Source organism: Pelobates fuscus, chromosome 5, assembly GCF_036172605.1.
Source record: "Pelobates fuscus isolate aPelFus1 chromosome 5, aPelFus1.pri, whole genome shotgun sequence".
Taxonomy (NCBI): domain Eukaryota; kingdom Metazoa; phylum Chordata; class Amphibia; order Anura; family Pelobatidae; genus Pelobates; species Pelobates fuscus.
The window spans coordinates 295,174,400-295,190,319 of NC_086321.1; the positions used below are offsets into that span (position 1 = coordinate 295,174,400).

Below are 15,920 nucleotides of genomic sequence, written 5' to 3' on the forward strand. Positions count from 1 at the left end.
CAAGTACACACTGCATGCAGCCAGCACACACACCAATTCCATACGACCAGGATACATTGCACACAGCGACCACAAAAGGGAGAAACTAAAGGCAGGCAGAGGGTGACAATTCAGAGTTTTTGCAAAATAAATCTAGATGGCAAAACTGAAACAAGAATAGCCATTTTGTGATTAAAGCAAAACTAGATTATTTTTTCCAGATTAGCTATTTTGCCACTGTTTTTCCATTGAGCTATAACTTGAAAATTCAGAGTTTAGCAAATAGCCCTGTCAATGTCCAGGACTCTAGGCAGGAACCCCAATCTTTGTAAATTAAATTAATTTGTTACAGGACAAATAGATTGTCATGACAGACAAATACATTGGAGTACTGTAGTGGAGCTACTATGTGAGAGAGATTGCATGATGCATGCAGTCGGTTGTGGCAGCCCTGCCTCCTGAAGAGGGGAGATATTTTGAACTCAGTTTACCAGCAAAAATACAAGTTCTTGATGACAGTTTCTGTTTTAGTGTTAAAGGGACACTCCAGGCACTTCCGCCCATTGGAGTGGTCTGGGTGCCAACTCCCACTACTCCTAACCCTGCAACTGTAATTATTGCAGTTTTTTTTATAAATTGCAATAATTACATTGCAGGGTAAACTCCACCTCTAGTGGCTGTCTACTAGACAGCCACCAGAAGGTCACTTCCTGATTTCTAGCAAGGATTTTCCTTGCTAGAGCATCGCTGGACGTCCTCACGCTGTGTGAGGACCTCCAGTGTCGCTCATTTCCCCCTAGGAAAGCATTGAAATTCGTTTTCAATGCTTTCCTATGGGGAGACCTAATGCGCATGCGCGGCATTGCCGCGCCTTAGGTCTCCTCGGCCGGTGGGCGGGATCAGTCTCGCCCACCGGACGACGGAAATCAGAAGGAGAAGCGGCGCGGAGGAGGAGACAGCGACGAGGGACATTGTCGCTGCCTCAGGTAAGTGACTGAAGGGGATTTCATCCCTTCAGTAACCGGGGATTGGGGGGTGGGAGGGAGAGGGCACCTCCAGTGCCAGGAAAACGGATTGTTTTCCTGGCACTGGAGTTTCCCTTTAATATGGCAACCTGCATTTAGAGTAACTGAACCAGGTTTCTTTTTTTCCCCATGGAATAGAATACTTTCAGCTTGTTTACTTACATTTTCATTCAAAAAATAAAATAAACCTTTTCCTAGTAACCCTTAAATTCTGATTAATTCTGAACTTATCGTTAACCATCACCATCTCCTTGACAACACACATGGAGATCACATTGTCTGCTTACAATAAACAAATTATCCGGTTTAATCATTTACTTTATATCTCAGCCCCTGACATGCATTACAATAACTCTCAGTATGTTGCTTGACTGGACTATAACAAAGATTAAAGATATGTAACAGGTTTATTCACTTTAAATACAGCCTGTAACCACATAACATTTATATCCTGCCCCGCAGTATACGGTCATCACTAAAAGGAATATGCCCTGGGTGAAATATTTAAGCCTGTTTGCTTTATCAGACCCAGGTTGTTTACCAAAATAATTATATCTCAAATTCAAGGCCAGAGTAATCAAACTGAAAACTGAATTTTTCAAGTTTGGCTACCCAAGCCTTAATTGTGAAATTCATTTTTAATTTAGTGAGTAACCCTGTAAGATATTCTCCCCAGCAGTATTCTTTGGGTTCACTAATGATACCGCCTTTTTGCCACTGTTTTTCGGACCTCTGCTATACTGTGAGGCGATAAAACAGGATTAATGTGGTCTACTTCACTACGACAGAGCAATGATGGGGAATGACCAGTTAACAATTACACTATATGGACAGATGTCTTGAGACACCTTACCATTACACCAACATGGACATTTATGACATTGCATTCTAAATACATAAACATTAGTATGAAGTTGGTTCCTCCTCTTTGCAGCTTTAACAGCTTCCACTCTTCTAGAAAGTTTTTCCTTAAGATTTTGGAGTGGTTCTGTGGGAACTTTTGCCCATTAATCCAGTAGAGCCAGGGGTGTAGAAATTAAAAAATATATATATATATATATATATAAAAAAAAAAAAAATACTTGTCCAGGGACTACAGCGTTTGCCCAAGCTACATGTCCTAATACAAAATATAAATTGTTTCAAAACCATATTTAAATAACTTCTTTATTGATAGTAACTTAGGAGACAGACCTAACAATACTTAAATGCAATCAACAAATGCAAGTAGGTAGTGAACTTAAACAGAATCATTTCCAAATGAGAATTGTAGCTTAACATATCAAAAAATATAACAATTATTAACTGAGGCAACCTCATGAGGCCATTTTTATCCATTGACATGCGTGATAAAAGAAGTGCTTAAACTGCTGAGCCTACAGATCAACATCTTTGCTCCAGAACCACTACATTAAACTCTAGTGGCTCTGGTGCCTAGAGCGCCCCTTTAAAAACTGGTCTTTGAAAATATAGTGTAGGGTGGGATAGCGATGTACTGTGTAGGAAGTGTAAGGAACAGTGTGTGAGGTGGGATAAGGATGTAATGTGTAGGTTATGTAGTGAGTGTAGGGAATATAGTAAGGTGTGGGAAAGGGATATAGTGTGTGTGGGGAACATGGTGTCGTGCGGGACATGCATGTAGGGAACAGACTATAGTGTGGGATAGGGATGTAGTGTGTATGTTTGTAGGTTATGCAGAGCGTGTAAGGCACATTGTGTGGGGTGGGATAGTTATGTAGTGTATGTAGGCCTCAGAGAGTGGGATAGGGATGTAGTGCGTGTAGGGCACATTGTGTGGGGTGGGATAGGGATGTAGTTGGGTAGGAAGGCAATTTCATGTTTTTGTTTTGTATTTTTACTATTTATTGAAGTTCATTAAAGGGAGGTGGGGTCCAGTGGTCTCTGCCTGCGCTTCAGTGCTGCACCTTCTCCTGTGCAGAGAGGAGCCTTCCTCTTGAGCTCCGCACTAAAGGTAGAGCGTTACTGTGGAAATCCACGGCAACTCTCTGAATGCAGAGCTTGCGAGAGAAGTGCTCAGTATCTGCACTCGGCGAATGTGCAAAACTGAAACGCTCTAATCGCTCCTCCCTGTCGGGCAGACATAGGACCGTGAAGGAGATCCTCAATCTTCTCACTGGCCAATAAAGAGTTAAGGGCAGGCCGGCCAGCTGGCGCATAAACTCTCCCTTACAGGGCGCTCTGATGTAGAGCAAGGCCTGTTGTGCCGTCAGGCGCCCCTGTTGGCATGGCGCACAGCTCTCACACTCCTAAGGCCAGCCCTGCCCCCCTCCCTGTCCCTGTCCCTTAGTGGTCTTTCCCCCTCCTCCCTTCCCTGTCCCTTAGTTGTCTTACCTCCTCTCTTCCCTGTCCCTTAGTGGTCCTTTACCCCTCCCTTCCCTGTCCCTTAGTGGTCCTTTCCCCTCCCTGTCCCTTAGTGGTCCTTTCCCCTCCCTGTCCCTTAGTGGTCCTTTCCCCTCCCTGTCCCTTAGTGGTCATTTCCCCTCCCTGTCCCTTGGTGTCAACCCAACCCCCTGCCTCGTATGCCTCCTACCTCTCTTGTGGTTTGACCGGGTGGAGCAGACCGCGGTACAGAAGCTTTGGTGTCCTGTACCTGGCCAGACTAACAGGAAGTGCTCTCTCAGTGAAGTCAACTGAAGCTCCTGTACCGTGGTTCGATCTGCTCGGCCATGCTACACTGAGTGACTGGTAGGAGGGAGCGCTGTGCGCTTCCCTCTTGCTGTTCACTCGAATCTTGCGCCCCCAGAGGTAGTGCGCCCTATGGCAGCTGTTTGTGCCGTGTTATGGACACACCGGCCCTCGATGCCTTGAAAGAAGATCCAAGTCCCCTACAGCTATGCAATGGATCTGGGTCCTAGGGACAAAAAATAAATAAATATTTTAGCTCTGCTGCTAGCCCGATAAAAAACAGAAAAAAAACAAAACATCAACCTGCCCGGGTATTGGGCGGTAGGATTTACACATCCCTGAGAGCATTTGTTAGGTCTGGCACTGATGTTGGCTGAGAAGGCTTGGCATATAATCGCTGCTCCAGTTCATCCAGAAGATGTTTGATGGCGTAGAGGTCAGAGCTCTGTGCGGTCCATCAGGTTCTTCCACACCAATCACATCCAACCATATCTTTATGGACCTTGCTTTGTGCACTAGGACACAGTCATGTTGGAAAAGAGCCTTCCTAAAACTGTTCCCATGAAGTTGGAAGCATAATAATGTTCAAAAAGTCTTGGTATGCTGAACACAGTCATTTTGGAAAAGAACCTTCCTAAAACTGTTCCCATGAAGTTGGAAGCATAATATTGTTCAAAAAGTCTTGGTATGCTGAAGCATTAAGATTTCCTTAGACCAACCCCTGAAAAACAACCCATAACATTAACCCTCCTCTAAACTTTACAGTCGCACAATGCAGTCAGGCAGGTAATGTACTTATGGCATCCGCTAAACACAAACCCGCCCATCAGACTGCAAAACCTATGCGCGATTTGACACTCCACAGGACGTTTCCACTGCTCCAGAGTCCAGTGGTAGCATGCTTTACACCACTTTATCAATGGCTGACCTACCGCGGTCGCAGGTGCGACCGGGCCCATTACTTTACAGGGCCCGGCCGCCCTGTGTATCCCTGTGACCGGGATGTCTGCCAGCAATATGTTGCAGTACTACTGCCCACCGGGGACAGCTTATTGAATTTGTTCTGGTTAGTAGAATCATTACCTTCATTACCTTTTTACTGTAAACAATGTATTTTCAGAGAAAATGCAGTGTTTTCATTACAGCCTAGTGATAACTTCACTGTCCACGCCTCAGATGGGTGTTAGAGATTCTTCCTGGGTCGTGGCTGCCTAAAATGCATCCAAACATTCAGTATCTCCTCCCTCTGCATGCAGACACTGAACTTTCCTCAGAGATTAATTGATTCAATTCATCTCTATGAGAAGATGCTGATTGGCCAGGGCTGTGTTTGAATCATGCTGGCTCTGCCCCTGATCTGCCTCTTTGTCAGTCTCAGCCAATCCTATGGGGAAGCATTGTGATTGAATCGGGCTACCACTTCTGATGATGTCAGCAGACAGCTTGTTTTTCTGAGGCAAACAGCGTGCAGATCTACAGCTTCAGACTTTAATACAGTAAGATTTTGCTATATTTATAGAGGCATGAGGGACCAAGAGGGGCTAGATGGTGGTTTTAACACTATAGGTCAGAATTAATGATTGAGTCAAGAAAATGGGATTTAACCAAGAATAAATACATTCAGGAATAGGTCTGGTGGGCGTGTGAGAAGAAAGTATAATCCCTCTCAGTTGGATTAAGTGTTTTCAACAGTTATGCAAGGTGTTCCTACACTAAAGATCTCCCGAATTAAGGTTCTTGGTAGTCTAAACTTTAATGTTACATGACTTATCAACCTTGGAGTCTACAACACCGTTGAAGTCACCACCAAAAATCAGAGAACCACAGATTGAATCATCCACCTTTCCAATTATTTTGTCCAGGAAACTCACTGGTTCGTAATTACCAGCGTATATATTAACCAATGTATATAGAATATCATTATTTTTGGCAATGAGTATCAAATATTTTCGTTTTATATATCACTTATTGAGTGAACATATTCGAATAAAATTTTTCCCAGAAACAATGATAGCTGCACCTCTTTTTTCTGTTTACCCTCCAAGTTAGCATTGTATATTTTTTAAATTATCAGAATCTATCTGCTGAATCGATGCAATGCGTTTCCTGGAGAAAAGCAACTTTAATTTTATTTCTATATTTAAATCTATTTTAAATTTAAATCTATAGACAGCACCTCCTTTTTGTGGAGAGTTCGTACCCTGGACATTCCAAGAGACTAATCTAAGTAACCCTATTTTTTTCTTGCTCCGGCTAAACACAAGGCTGACAAGTCCTACATAAAAAAAAACAGAACAAAAACTAACATATACAATAATAATTAAATCCATATTACAACGGTCTAGTCGGGAAAACCTATTTCCCGAAAATACAAGCTGGAAGAATCTAAAAAAAAAAAATCCTGTAGAACAATTATACAGGAGTAAGGTTGTGGGAAAAGGAAGTGGTCTTCATGTTCTATTTTATTTATATTATATATTCATCAACATTATCAGAGGGTAAAAAAAAATATATATAGAAATATCCTAGCTATTTCATACACTGAACAAAATTATAAACGCAACACTTGTTTTTGCCCCCATTTTTCATGAGCTGAACTCAAAGATAGAAGACTTTCTATGTACACAAAAGGCCTATTTCTCTCAAATATTGTTCACAAACCTGTCTAAATCTGTGTTAGTGAGCACTTCTCCTTTGCCAAGATAACCCATCCACCTCACAGGTGTGGCATATCAAGACGCTGATTAGACAGCATGATTATTGCAGGTGTGCCTTAGGCTGGCCACAATAAAAGGCCACTCTATAGTGTGCAGTTTTATCAAGAAGCATAATGTCACAGATGTCGCAAGTTTTGAGAGAGCGTGCAATTGGCATGCTGACTGCAGGAATGTCCACCAGAGCTGTTGCCCGTGAATTGAATGCTCATTTCTCTACCATAAGCCGTCTCCAAAGGTGTTAAAGAGAATTTGGCATAAACTATGCGTGAATGAAGTGCTAGGGGCATGTGTTGAAAGTATGCTTAGTCTGCAAATGGACATGAATAATGCCAGGTATGCTCATGCACACCCCCATCCCTCATTGGCGAATACAGGTACAAACCTCACTCTGATCTCATTTAAAAAGCATCACAGCAGGTTGAACATCTTAATGCCTCAGACGAAGGCACTTTAGCAGCGTTGAAGCGTGCGTCAGGCTTACTCTATTTTTATTTAAAATTTTGTTTAGTTAGCATGGAAGGTCTGCCTTTTGTTTAAAGCATTTTTTTGCTTCCTTTTATGTTTAGCCCTCTTTGCATAATTTTTTCGGACAGCGACCTTGAAGTCGACTAAACATTTAGCAAGTTTAATGAAGGCTCAACTATAAAATCTCTTTTGAGACCGTATCCTTTCGCAATTTTTTGCAACATTGTATATATTTCCTTGAGGCATCATTAGGTATACTGCTTAGCAACTAAGCTATTGGGTTCAACCTCTCTGTGAGTATATTTTTTCTACTCACCACAACTACCTGATAACAGACTGATTTAATTTATACTTGTCTCAGTTTTACAAATCAACCTAGCTTTTTGCCTTCATTACAATATTATTTTTTCAGACAGCGACCTTTAACCCCTTAAGGACACATGACGTGTGTGACATGTCATGATTCCATTTTATTCCAGAAGTTTGGTCCTTAAGGGGTTAAGTCGATTCAGTGTTTAGGAAGTTCAATGAAGGCTTAGCTATATAATGTTTTTCAGAGAAATTATCCCTCTGCTATCCTTGAGTTTTATGATTTAATTGCTACATTGTATATATGTCCTTGCTGTACTATTCTATAGGTACATTGTTCAAACTCTGAGTATATTTTTACTCAACACAACTACCTTGTAACCTATATACGATCAGGGCCGTCTTTAACACAGGGCAAAAGGGGCAGCTGCCCCGGGCCCAGTTACTCCTGGGGGGCCCAAAGCAGCTGCCCTGTGGGCCCACAACAACTTGGAGGGGCCTATCAGGTGGCCCATGTATTTAGGGCCACCCGATGGGTATCTCTGAACAGGGACCCGGTGGGGTGCCATGGCCCTTTAAGAGCCGACCGGGCCCCTGTAGTATTAGCTGGCTGGGAGGAAGTGACAGCCAATCACTTCCTCCCAGCTTCAGAAGAGAGCACCACGGGAGGAAGGAGGCAGCAGCAGGTAGCAGCATGGGGAGGAGAGGCAGGAATGAGCTGCTGCTCATTTCCACTCCCATCAGCCTCAGCCAGCACTAAGCTGAGTTGAAGGTAAGTGTATCCAGTCCCTGATCTCTCCTTCTGGGTGAATGGCTGCAGCTAGGATAGTTTTTAGAAAAACCACCCCACTCAATGCCCCTGCCCTGATTTCCCCCACTTACTGCTTATCTTCTCTGTGCCCCCACTTACTTCTTATCTTCTCTGTGCCCCCACTTACTGCTTATCTTCTCTGTGCCCCCGCTCTCTGGCCCTGCCCTGCCTTCCCCACTCACTTTTTCTCTTCTCTCTGCCCCTGCCCTGCCTTCCCCACTCACTTCTTCTCTTCTCTGTGCCCCCACTCTCTGCCCCTGCCCTGCCTTCCCCCACTTTCCCCCACTTACTGCTTCTTGGTGCCCCCACTCACTGCTCCTGCCTTCCCCCCTCACTGCTTTTTTACCCTATACCCCCACTCACTACCTTTCTACTATGTGCCCCCACTCACTGCTTTTTTTCTGTTTAGATGAGTTTAATTATTGCTGCAGTTGCATTTAAGCACAGTGTTTATTTTATGTTTTAATTATTTTTTTTGTTGTGCATTACATATAACAGTACCAGCTTGCCTTGCCACAGCAGCATCAGCATTTACAAGCTTTGTGCCTCCTCCAACTCTTTGCTTCTGCCCTGCTGCAAACATAAAAATTATCACATGTATGTCAGAGTGTGTGTATCTGTGTGTATGTGTGTGCCAGTGTGTAACTGTGTTGGTGTGTATCTGAGTGTTTATGTGCCAGTGTGCATATCAGAATTTGTGTGCATGTGCCAGTGTGTGTATCTGTGTGTCAAGGTATGTGCATGTGTCAGTATGTTTATATGTGTGTTGATGTGTATGTAACCGTGTATGTGTATACATCCCAGCAATCAAAAACAACAAGCAAACACATCCCTGATAACACAAACATTACAGACAAACACACCCCTGATTTCAAACTCCAAAATTATATATAAAACACACCATTTACTCAAACACCAATACTATACACAAATGTTTAGAAGACAACACTACATCCTATAACAACCCTGAAGGCAAATATTACATACAAACAAAACCCAGTATTAAAATGCCAAAATGATATGCATACACCAACTCACAGTTGCACACCTGAATTTTAAAGTCATCCATGCATACAAACACACACCACTGCATTCAAATGCAAACACTACACACAAGTACTCCTCTGCATTCCAATTGTAATAGTACATACAAATACACCTCTACATGCACACATATACTCTATACAAAAACAGGCTTACATTCAAATGCACAAACACTGCACACAAATACAACCCTACAAGAATAGGCAAAGTATAGATCCCCAGCTAGCATAGCATTGTGGGAGTTGTATGACAGATGGGGATGTATCTTTTCGCCACTCTTGTGCTAGAGGGGGAGGCCCAAACAACTTTCTTGTACCAGGGCTTCTCTGCATTAGTTACGCCACTGGGTTGCAGTGTAAGGCATGATTGCATGCCAGGGAGTGGGAGGGCAGCAGGGTCCAGGGGGCCCAAACAAATGCTTGCCCAGGGTCCAATCACTATTAAAGACGGCCCTGTATACGATTAGGATTCATAATTGTCTATCTTGTTATTCTTTTAACAAGCAGCCTCCATTGCTCCTTAACCCCATCTACCTAATTTTTTACTTCAACCCTTTATTTTGTTTTGTTTTTTGTCTTTTTGGTTCAATTCTTTAGGTTTTATGTTTTTTAATTACCAAATTTGTTAAAAATAGCCTTGTATTATTTCTCATCTACAGCACCATGCCAAGCAATTTTTATAAGTCAGGATAATATATTTATTTGTTTTGAGCATTTAAATTGTAGCCTTGAAATGTTCAGTATTCAAAAGCAAGTAATGAGAGTTTGTGAAGAAATTCTATCACTTTTTTAAAAACTTTAAATTAACGGAATATCAGCACCAATTATTGGCAATCGGCCCTGAAAAAAATATCGGTCTACTATAAAAAAGAACTGCAGGTCTCATTTTTAAAAGAACCTGTTAGCAGCCAGGAACTCCTACTCAGCTAAGGAGTCAAGTCCTGCACTTTTGTAAAAAGCGTATTCACTAAAAGCAAATAAAGATTGCATTTGGACTTTAACACCAAAATGACTGTAGATTGTATTGATGCTGTCCATAGAGATTCGTATAGGAAATGTATTCGTGTAATTGTTTCCCTGTATATCGGTAAAGTGTATGTAGTATTCGTATGATGGTTCGGTAGTTTCATACGAATGAAGCTACCGAACCATCGGACCACCCCAGTGAGAAGTGTGCGCCTCGTTAAGCGTTCACACTCTGCAAACCGCAGCTTAATTGATTAATTGTATGTGCCTGTGTGGTCGCCGTTTGGCATATGAACCACATGCGGCGGCCATCTTACGCATGAAAATCTCAGCGGTGTTTGGTCGGCGAGTGTCTGGAACTCAAATCGGACGCTCAAACAACCGAACACCGCTGAGACCTCCAGAGCTCCATAACTCACGAACGGAGAGACTAGACAGCCCCTCGTTCGGTAAAATCAATGTAGAGAATAAGGGAATGAATACGAATGGAAGATTAGCTGTGGATGGCAGGTATTTCTATGTGTTTTAACTCCCGAACAGAGACCGACCGCAAGGCCAAAACGCATGGAGCCTTTTTCAGATACCACCTCGTGTGCGGTCAGTCAAATTACACCCTCCACCTAACTCCCAAACCCCTGGTCCGATCTGGGTGAATTTTGGATATGTTAGTCACCCAGATCAGGGCTACCAGGGGATACCCAAATTATTAGTCTCACTACGTGTTTTGGGGTACATCTAGAATTCAGGGAAAAGTACAGTATATTTAATAGGATTATGTGTCACACTGAGGGGAGGAGATGTGTGGGAGGTAACTGTTACATTATTGGCTACTGGACTAATTATGGTGAATCCCTCCCTTGCATGGGATAATGCTTTAAAAGGAGGTTGTGTGGATTAAAAGTCAGTTCTGCTCCTGATGCTGTGTGTCGTCCAGTCATTGGGATCTGTATGGGGATATTCGTGGATTACTTTGTTTGCTGGAATTATTACTTCATGGTATTTTTACTACTTGTTCCTGAGCGTCACTGGGATCTTTAGTGGAGTTAACCTGTGGAATAACAGGCCTACGCTACAATGACAAATTCCAATTCTGAGCAATTTGGTGTCTGCTAAAAAAAAAAAATAATAATTAAAAAAAAAATTATATATATGGAGATCTTGGACCAATATCAGGTATTCAACTCACCCATCCTCTTTTATAACAAGAGCGTGTGTGAGTTCATGTGACCCAGCCCCTGTCCCTTGTCCAAATGTTTGTAATCCCTTGAGACTGTAGCAATATGCAAAAATGTAAATGCTAAAATTCCTCCCTCCTTGTACAGGTACTTCAAGGCAGGAGCCTATGAAATATGATTGCCTCATTATGTCATTATGCAATTTCCCCAAATTCCGGGACAATTTAAGCAAATACAGCTATTACACTTTTTCTAATAGCAGCCTTTAATGTAATATCAATGTTCATTAAATATGTGAAAAAGTACGGATTCATTTCTCAAATAACTTTTGCCTGATATCAACACTATGAATATGAAATTAAACGGTGTCAACACATCAATACAAATATTGACGAATATGCCAACACTTTCACCATTGAGCAATATATTTAAAACAATAACATCTACATGTATATCAGTCTTTTAGATGTTAAAGTGGAACTGTCACAGTCGGGGGTCTTCGCAAAGTCTTCAAATTCACCAGACAGGGGAGTATGGACGGGGTGCAGACAAAGGTGAGTTCTACTCCCCTAAACCGCCATCTTCTTCTGGCAGGTTCCTTTCCAGCTCCTGGTGCCAAAACCCCTGCTGTACTCTCATGCATGTGCGAGAGTATAGCATTGAGGTCTATGGAGGATCCCATGAGACCCTCCATATATAAAGCCAATTGCCTTCAGCGGTCACTTGTGAAGGATGGGGGATTGACACTTCTAGACAGCAGTAGCTCTGCCTAGGATCTAGACGTCTCAGACTTCATAGAAATACAAAAGTAGTCCCTATATATTTTTATGAAATACAAATGTTTGGGGGGCCCACTTTAATTTATGACCTTCAGTTGGCCCTGCATTAGAAGATGACGTTAAGTTGGTTGGTCAAGGATACCTTTACAAAGGCAGTGCGTACTCACCTTTCTCGCACAAAATCTGCCAACTCCTTAACAGACAGCTGACCATGTTTCATATTATGGTATAAAACTACGAAACCAGTGTTCTTATCCCCCTGTATTTAGGAAAAATAAAAAGATGTAACATCTGGAAGCTTAAGTAAAACATCTGAGACATGTATATAGTACCTAATTTTACATATTTCGCAAGGAACTAATTTCTACAGGGTACTTGCAAACAAAAATTGTCAAGATTAGTTCAATACTGTCCTCAAATGTTCACTAAGATTAACCTTTAAATACCAGTGTAGTTTTGCATGGTCATCGCTTAAATTTTTCTTATTTTATAAAACGTGCACAAATTTAGCTATAGAAAAGTACATAGTTTTTTGCTTTTGCCTTTATCAACCTAGATTAGAGAAATTGGTCTTTGATATCACATATATGTTAAATCTATTAACATATATGATGATATTTTTAAGGCTAAAAAGCTTCCAAGTATAGCATTTTTTTAATAGCTGTTAAGGTATCTAAAATGTCCTCACAAGCCATGTTTTTGAAATATAGACACATCATGTTGTAAAATACCAATATTTGTGCACAGCCACAACTTTTGCTCACAATCAAACCGCAGAATACTTGCAATTCTTTCAACATCGTTTTTTAAATTTTATGATTCCACTTGTCTAAAGTCTCCTCTTAGCTCTTGCCAAACAAACATACTTTGGCAGAGTTATCAGATTTAGCAGAGAATGTGACCAGCAATTACTAAAAGGATTTAGAATAGATATTTGGAAAGGCTGGACCCAGAGAGCCATCTGCCTTCTACAAAATGTAATTACAGCCATAACTACATCACAAATCAATTTTGCTGAAGACTGTTCCTAAATAATGACACAGTGTTGATCAATTTAGAAGTAGGGCCATCAGTCTAAGGTATGAGAGCAATTCATCCTAGATCTTGAAAAATTTGTTACCAAATCTAGTCTTAAAGGTTTGCTACAATGTCCACGACAACTTCTACATTAAGAGGTCATGGATGATGGAATCTGTAAGTGCAGCATTCAGTTTGAAACAATGCCAATGCTCCTTCCCACGTACGATTGCCACAAACTCCTGGAGGAGTGTGGAAGCTGGTCTCCAGCCCACCAACTATAGTCCAGGTTTGAGACACCGTTTGTGAGTTACCCTACCCAGCCGCTATTAACAACTTTCCCTGGCTACCCCTTGTTCGACACTTTCCCTTCATTAGAATGGAACCGAACGCTAGCTCCCTGGTGGCCGTTCGAATAAACCAAACCCACAAATTTCGGCATGAGGACTTTGTGGGTTCTCGGTCACCTCAGTGGGACTTAGCTGCAAATGTTATGGAAATGTTTTGGCATGAGGAGACCATGTGGTTTCCGTACAACTCGGTCTGGGGTTTTGAACTACTTTGCGACCGGCCAGGAGAATGCTTTTGGGAGGGAAGGTGCATGAGACTAAGGGGAACAAAAGCTCCCTGAGAGCCAGACGGAACACTCTGTATTACGGTCACAAGAGCTCCCAAAAGTTGAAAGGCAAAAGCACCAAATGCCCTGAAACCATTTTGGGCATAGGTTCACGTGTGCGGCCAGTCAGAACTGGATCTGAGCGCTATTTGAACAACTTGGGCACTCAGATCAGGGCTATTTGGGGATGTATTATTTGTAGGGTTATTTTATGTTTTTATGTTTTGGGTTATATTTATGTTGTTATATTTTCTGTTGGGCTCTCTGTTCCTGGGAGATAATTAGATTATTAGTATTTAACGCAATTATCTCACAGGCCCAGAGATTCCTGGGAGAGGCTTATGTTGAATACAATGAATACCCCCTGCTGGGGTCTGTGCATAAAAGGCCTAGTCCAGTGTCGTCTAGTTACTAGGAGGGCAAGGAGCTAATTACTGCTCAGCACCTTGTTCCAGCTCATGGAGGATTTGATGTTGACATTTGAGTAGGAATGGACAGGTCCAGTTCATGGAATTTCATATCTTTTCACAGTTTTTTTTTTTTTTTTTTTTATATTTAAATCAGGAGGGGGGGTTGAGAGAAAAAGGAAAAAAAAAAAAAAAGATTACACAGAGGGACGAGTAACAAATGCCCAATAGGGCATTATAAACCCAAAAGGAAAATTTAAAAAGGTTGAAGTAACCCAGTAAATAGCAAACCTGCTTACAATAAACACTCAAGTACCATAACCCCTAGAGCCCACTGTCATGTCTATGGTACCAGGAGTGACCTGGCAGCTTCCCTAATTAGTCAAACTGTTTAAGGGCATTTTGACAGCTTAACTGTTTAATATCTGCATATATTTTGATGTAACCATTCTTATTATCCTATTTAATTTAGCCACTTAACCATGAGAAGTGTTAAAAAGGTATAATAGGTCCACCTTTAATTTAATTTGTTGCAGATATATTAACAGTTCTTATTTTTGTTTAGATGTGTATATACAACTGCAGCCCATGATTATACTTACCTGAATATTCTGGTGGAAAGTCCCCACATATTAGAGACTGATATCCACATTATTCTGGCAATTAACATACCAAACCATCTCACCTAACGTGCATCTTAACAGTGCGATCATTTGCACTACTTAATATGGTACCCCGATATTTAGATATCCCCTTACATTGGCAAATAAATTAATAAAGCCAGATATTGAAAGGGTACTACTATAGTGGTTTCCATATATCAGTCAGAGGTTTAGCCAACAGGCTTTGCTAATAAACACCTGCTCTCTTTACTATTTGGTTAAGTGCATATTTAACATTGTTAACTATTCCTCCAGCTAAACGCTCAAAAACTATTTTGCGTGAGAGTGTTTTGAATTTTTGTTTTTCCGCTTTAGGGGTGTGGTACAATCCTGCTGTAAACTAGCTGTAGTCAGGCATTGCGGCCCTATCAAGGAGGTGCAGCGGGCTAGAACAGGGAGAGGAAGTGATGTCTCAAGCTGTGAGCCAGCTGCCCAGCACAAGGGTAAGTCCTCTAGGATGGTGGGTTGTGTGCCACATTAACCGACCTGCAGTACCTCCCGGTGGGTCTTATCCAGCTAATACCAGGGTGGTATTTCACAGTGTTCCTGCTGATTAGGCTGCCACAGAAATGTAGTTAGCTTCCACCAGAAATCAGTGGGGGTTGTATCCATCAAAGTGGGAAAGTTGGCGTCCTACTTGGTGCGAGCTGTGGGATTAGAATTGGTCGCCACTTTATAGGAGACTCCTGGTTTGAGCAGCGGTATGAAGGTACATTGGGGCTGCGTGGTCGCTGTCACAGCAGAGATGTTCTATTTATTTGACTACTTACACTTGAAGAGCTCCAAGGCACTGCTTTCACCATACCCAGTAAAGTAGACTAGTGTTTATTGTGCTTGAAGTGTTCCTTTCAAGCACGAATAGGCAACCTCCAGCACTCTGAGAGTTGTTAAGTACATCTCCCTTTAAGCTTTGCCATCATTATGACTAAGAGAATTATGAGAAATGTAGTCCACAAAATCAGGAATGCTGATGGTTGCCTACTCCTGCTTTGAAGAAAGTGTTTATTCTGAAAAATTCCTTGCAAGTTTGAGGAAGGAGAATCTACTTCCCATAGAGCCCAAAGAAAGTTCAAAGACCCGTTTTTTGTTTGTTTTTTTTGTTTTAATCAGATGATGAAAACAAATATTCTAGAAATTAAAAGGGTAAGAGAGTTGGTGCAAAAAAAAAATAAAATAAATGATAACGTTCATATAAAGTGCACTTCGTGGTCTTCCTTCTTTGCTACAGTCGACGAGAGATTCCTCCAGATATTCGGAAAGGGTTACTAATCACTTCAGATAAGTGAATTATTCAACTTGTACT

At 41.7% G+C, this 15,920-nt stretch overlaps 1 protein-coding gene across 1 annotated transcript in view; it reads right to left on the reverse strand.

The window, feature by feature from the left end:
* The window catches only part of FCHO1 (FCH and mu domain containing endocytic adaptor 1), a 183,673-nt gene that overhangs the window by 124,387 nt on the left and 43,366 nt on the right, over window positions 1-15,920 (reverse strand). Inside the window, exon 4 of the mRNA XM_063455469.1 lies at window positions 12,083-12,174. Within this exon, the coding sequence (XP_063311539.1) occupies window positions 12,083-12,174 (92 nt within the window). The remainder of the gene's footprint in view (window positions 1-12,082; window positions 12,175-15,920) is intronic.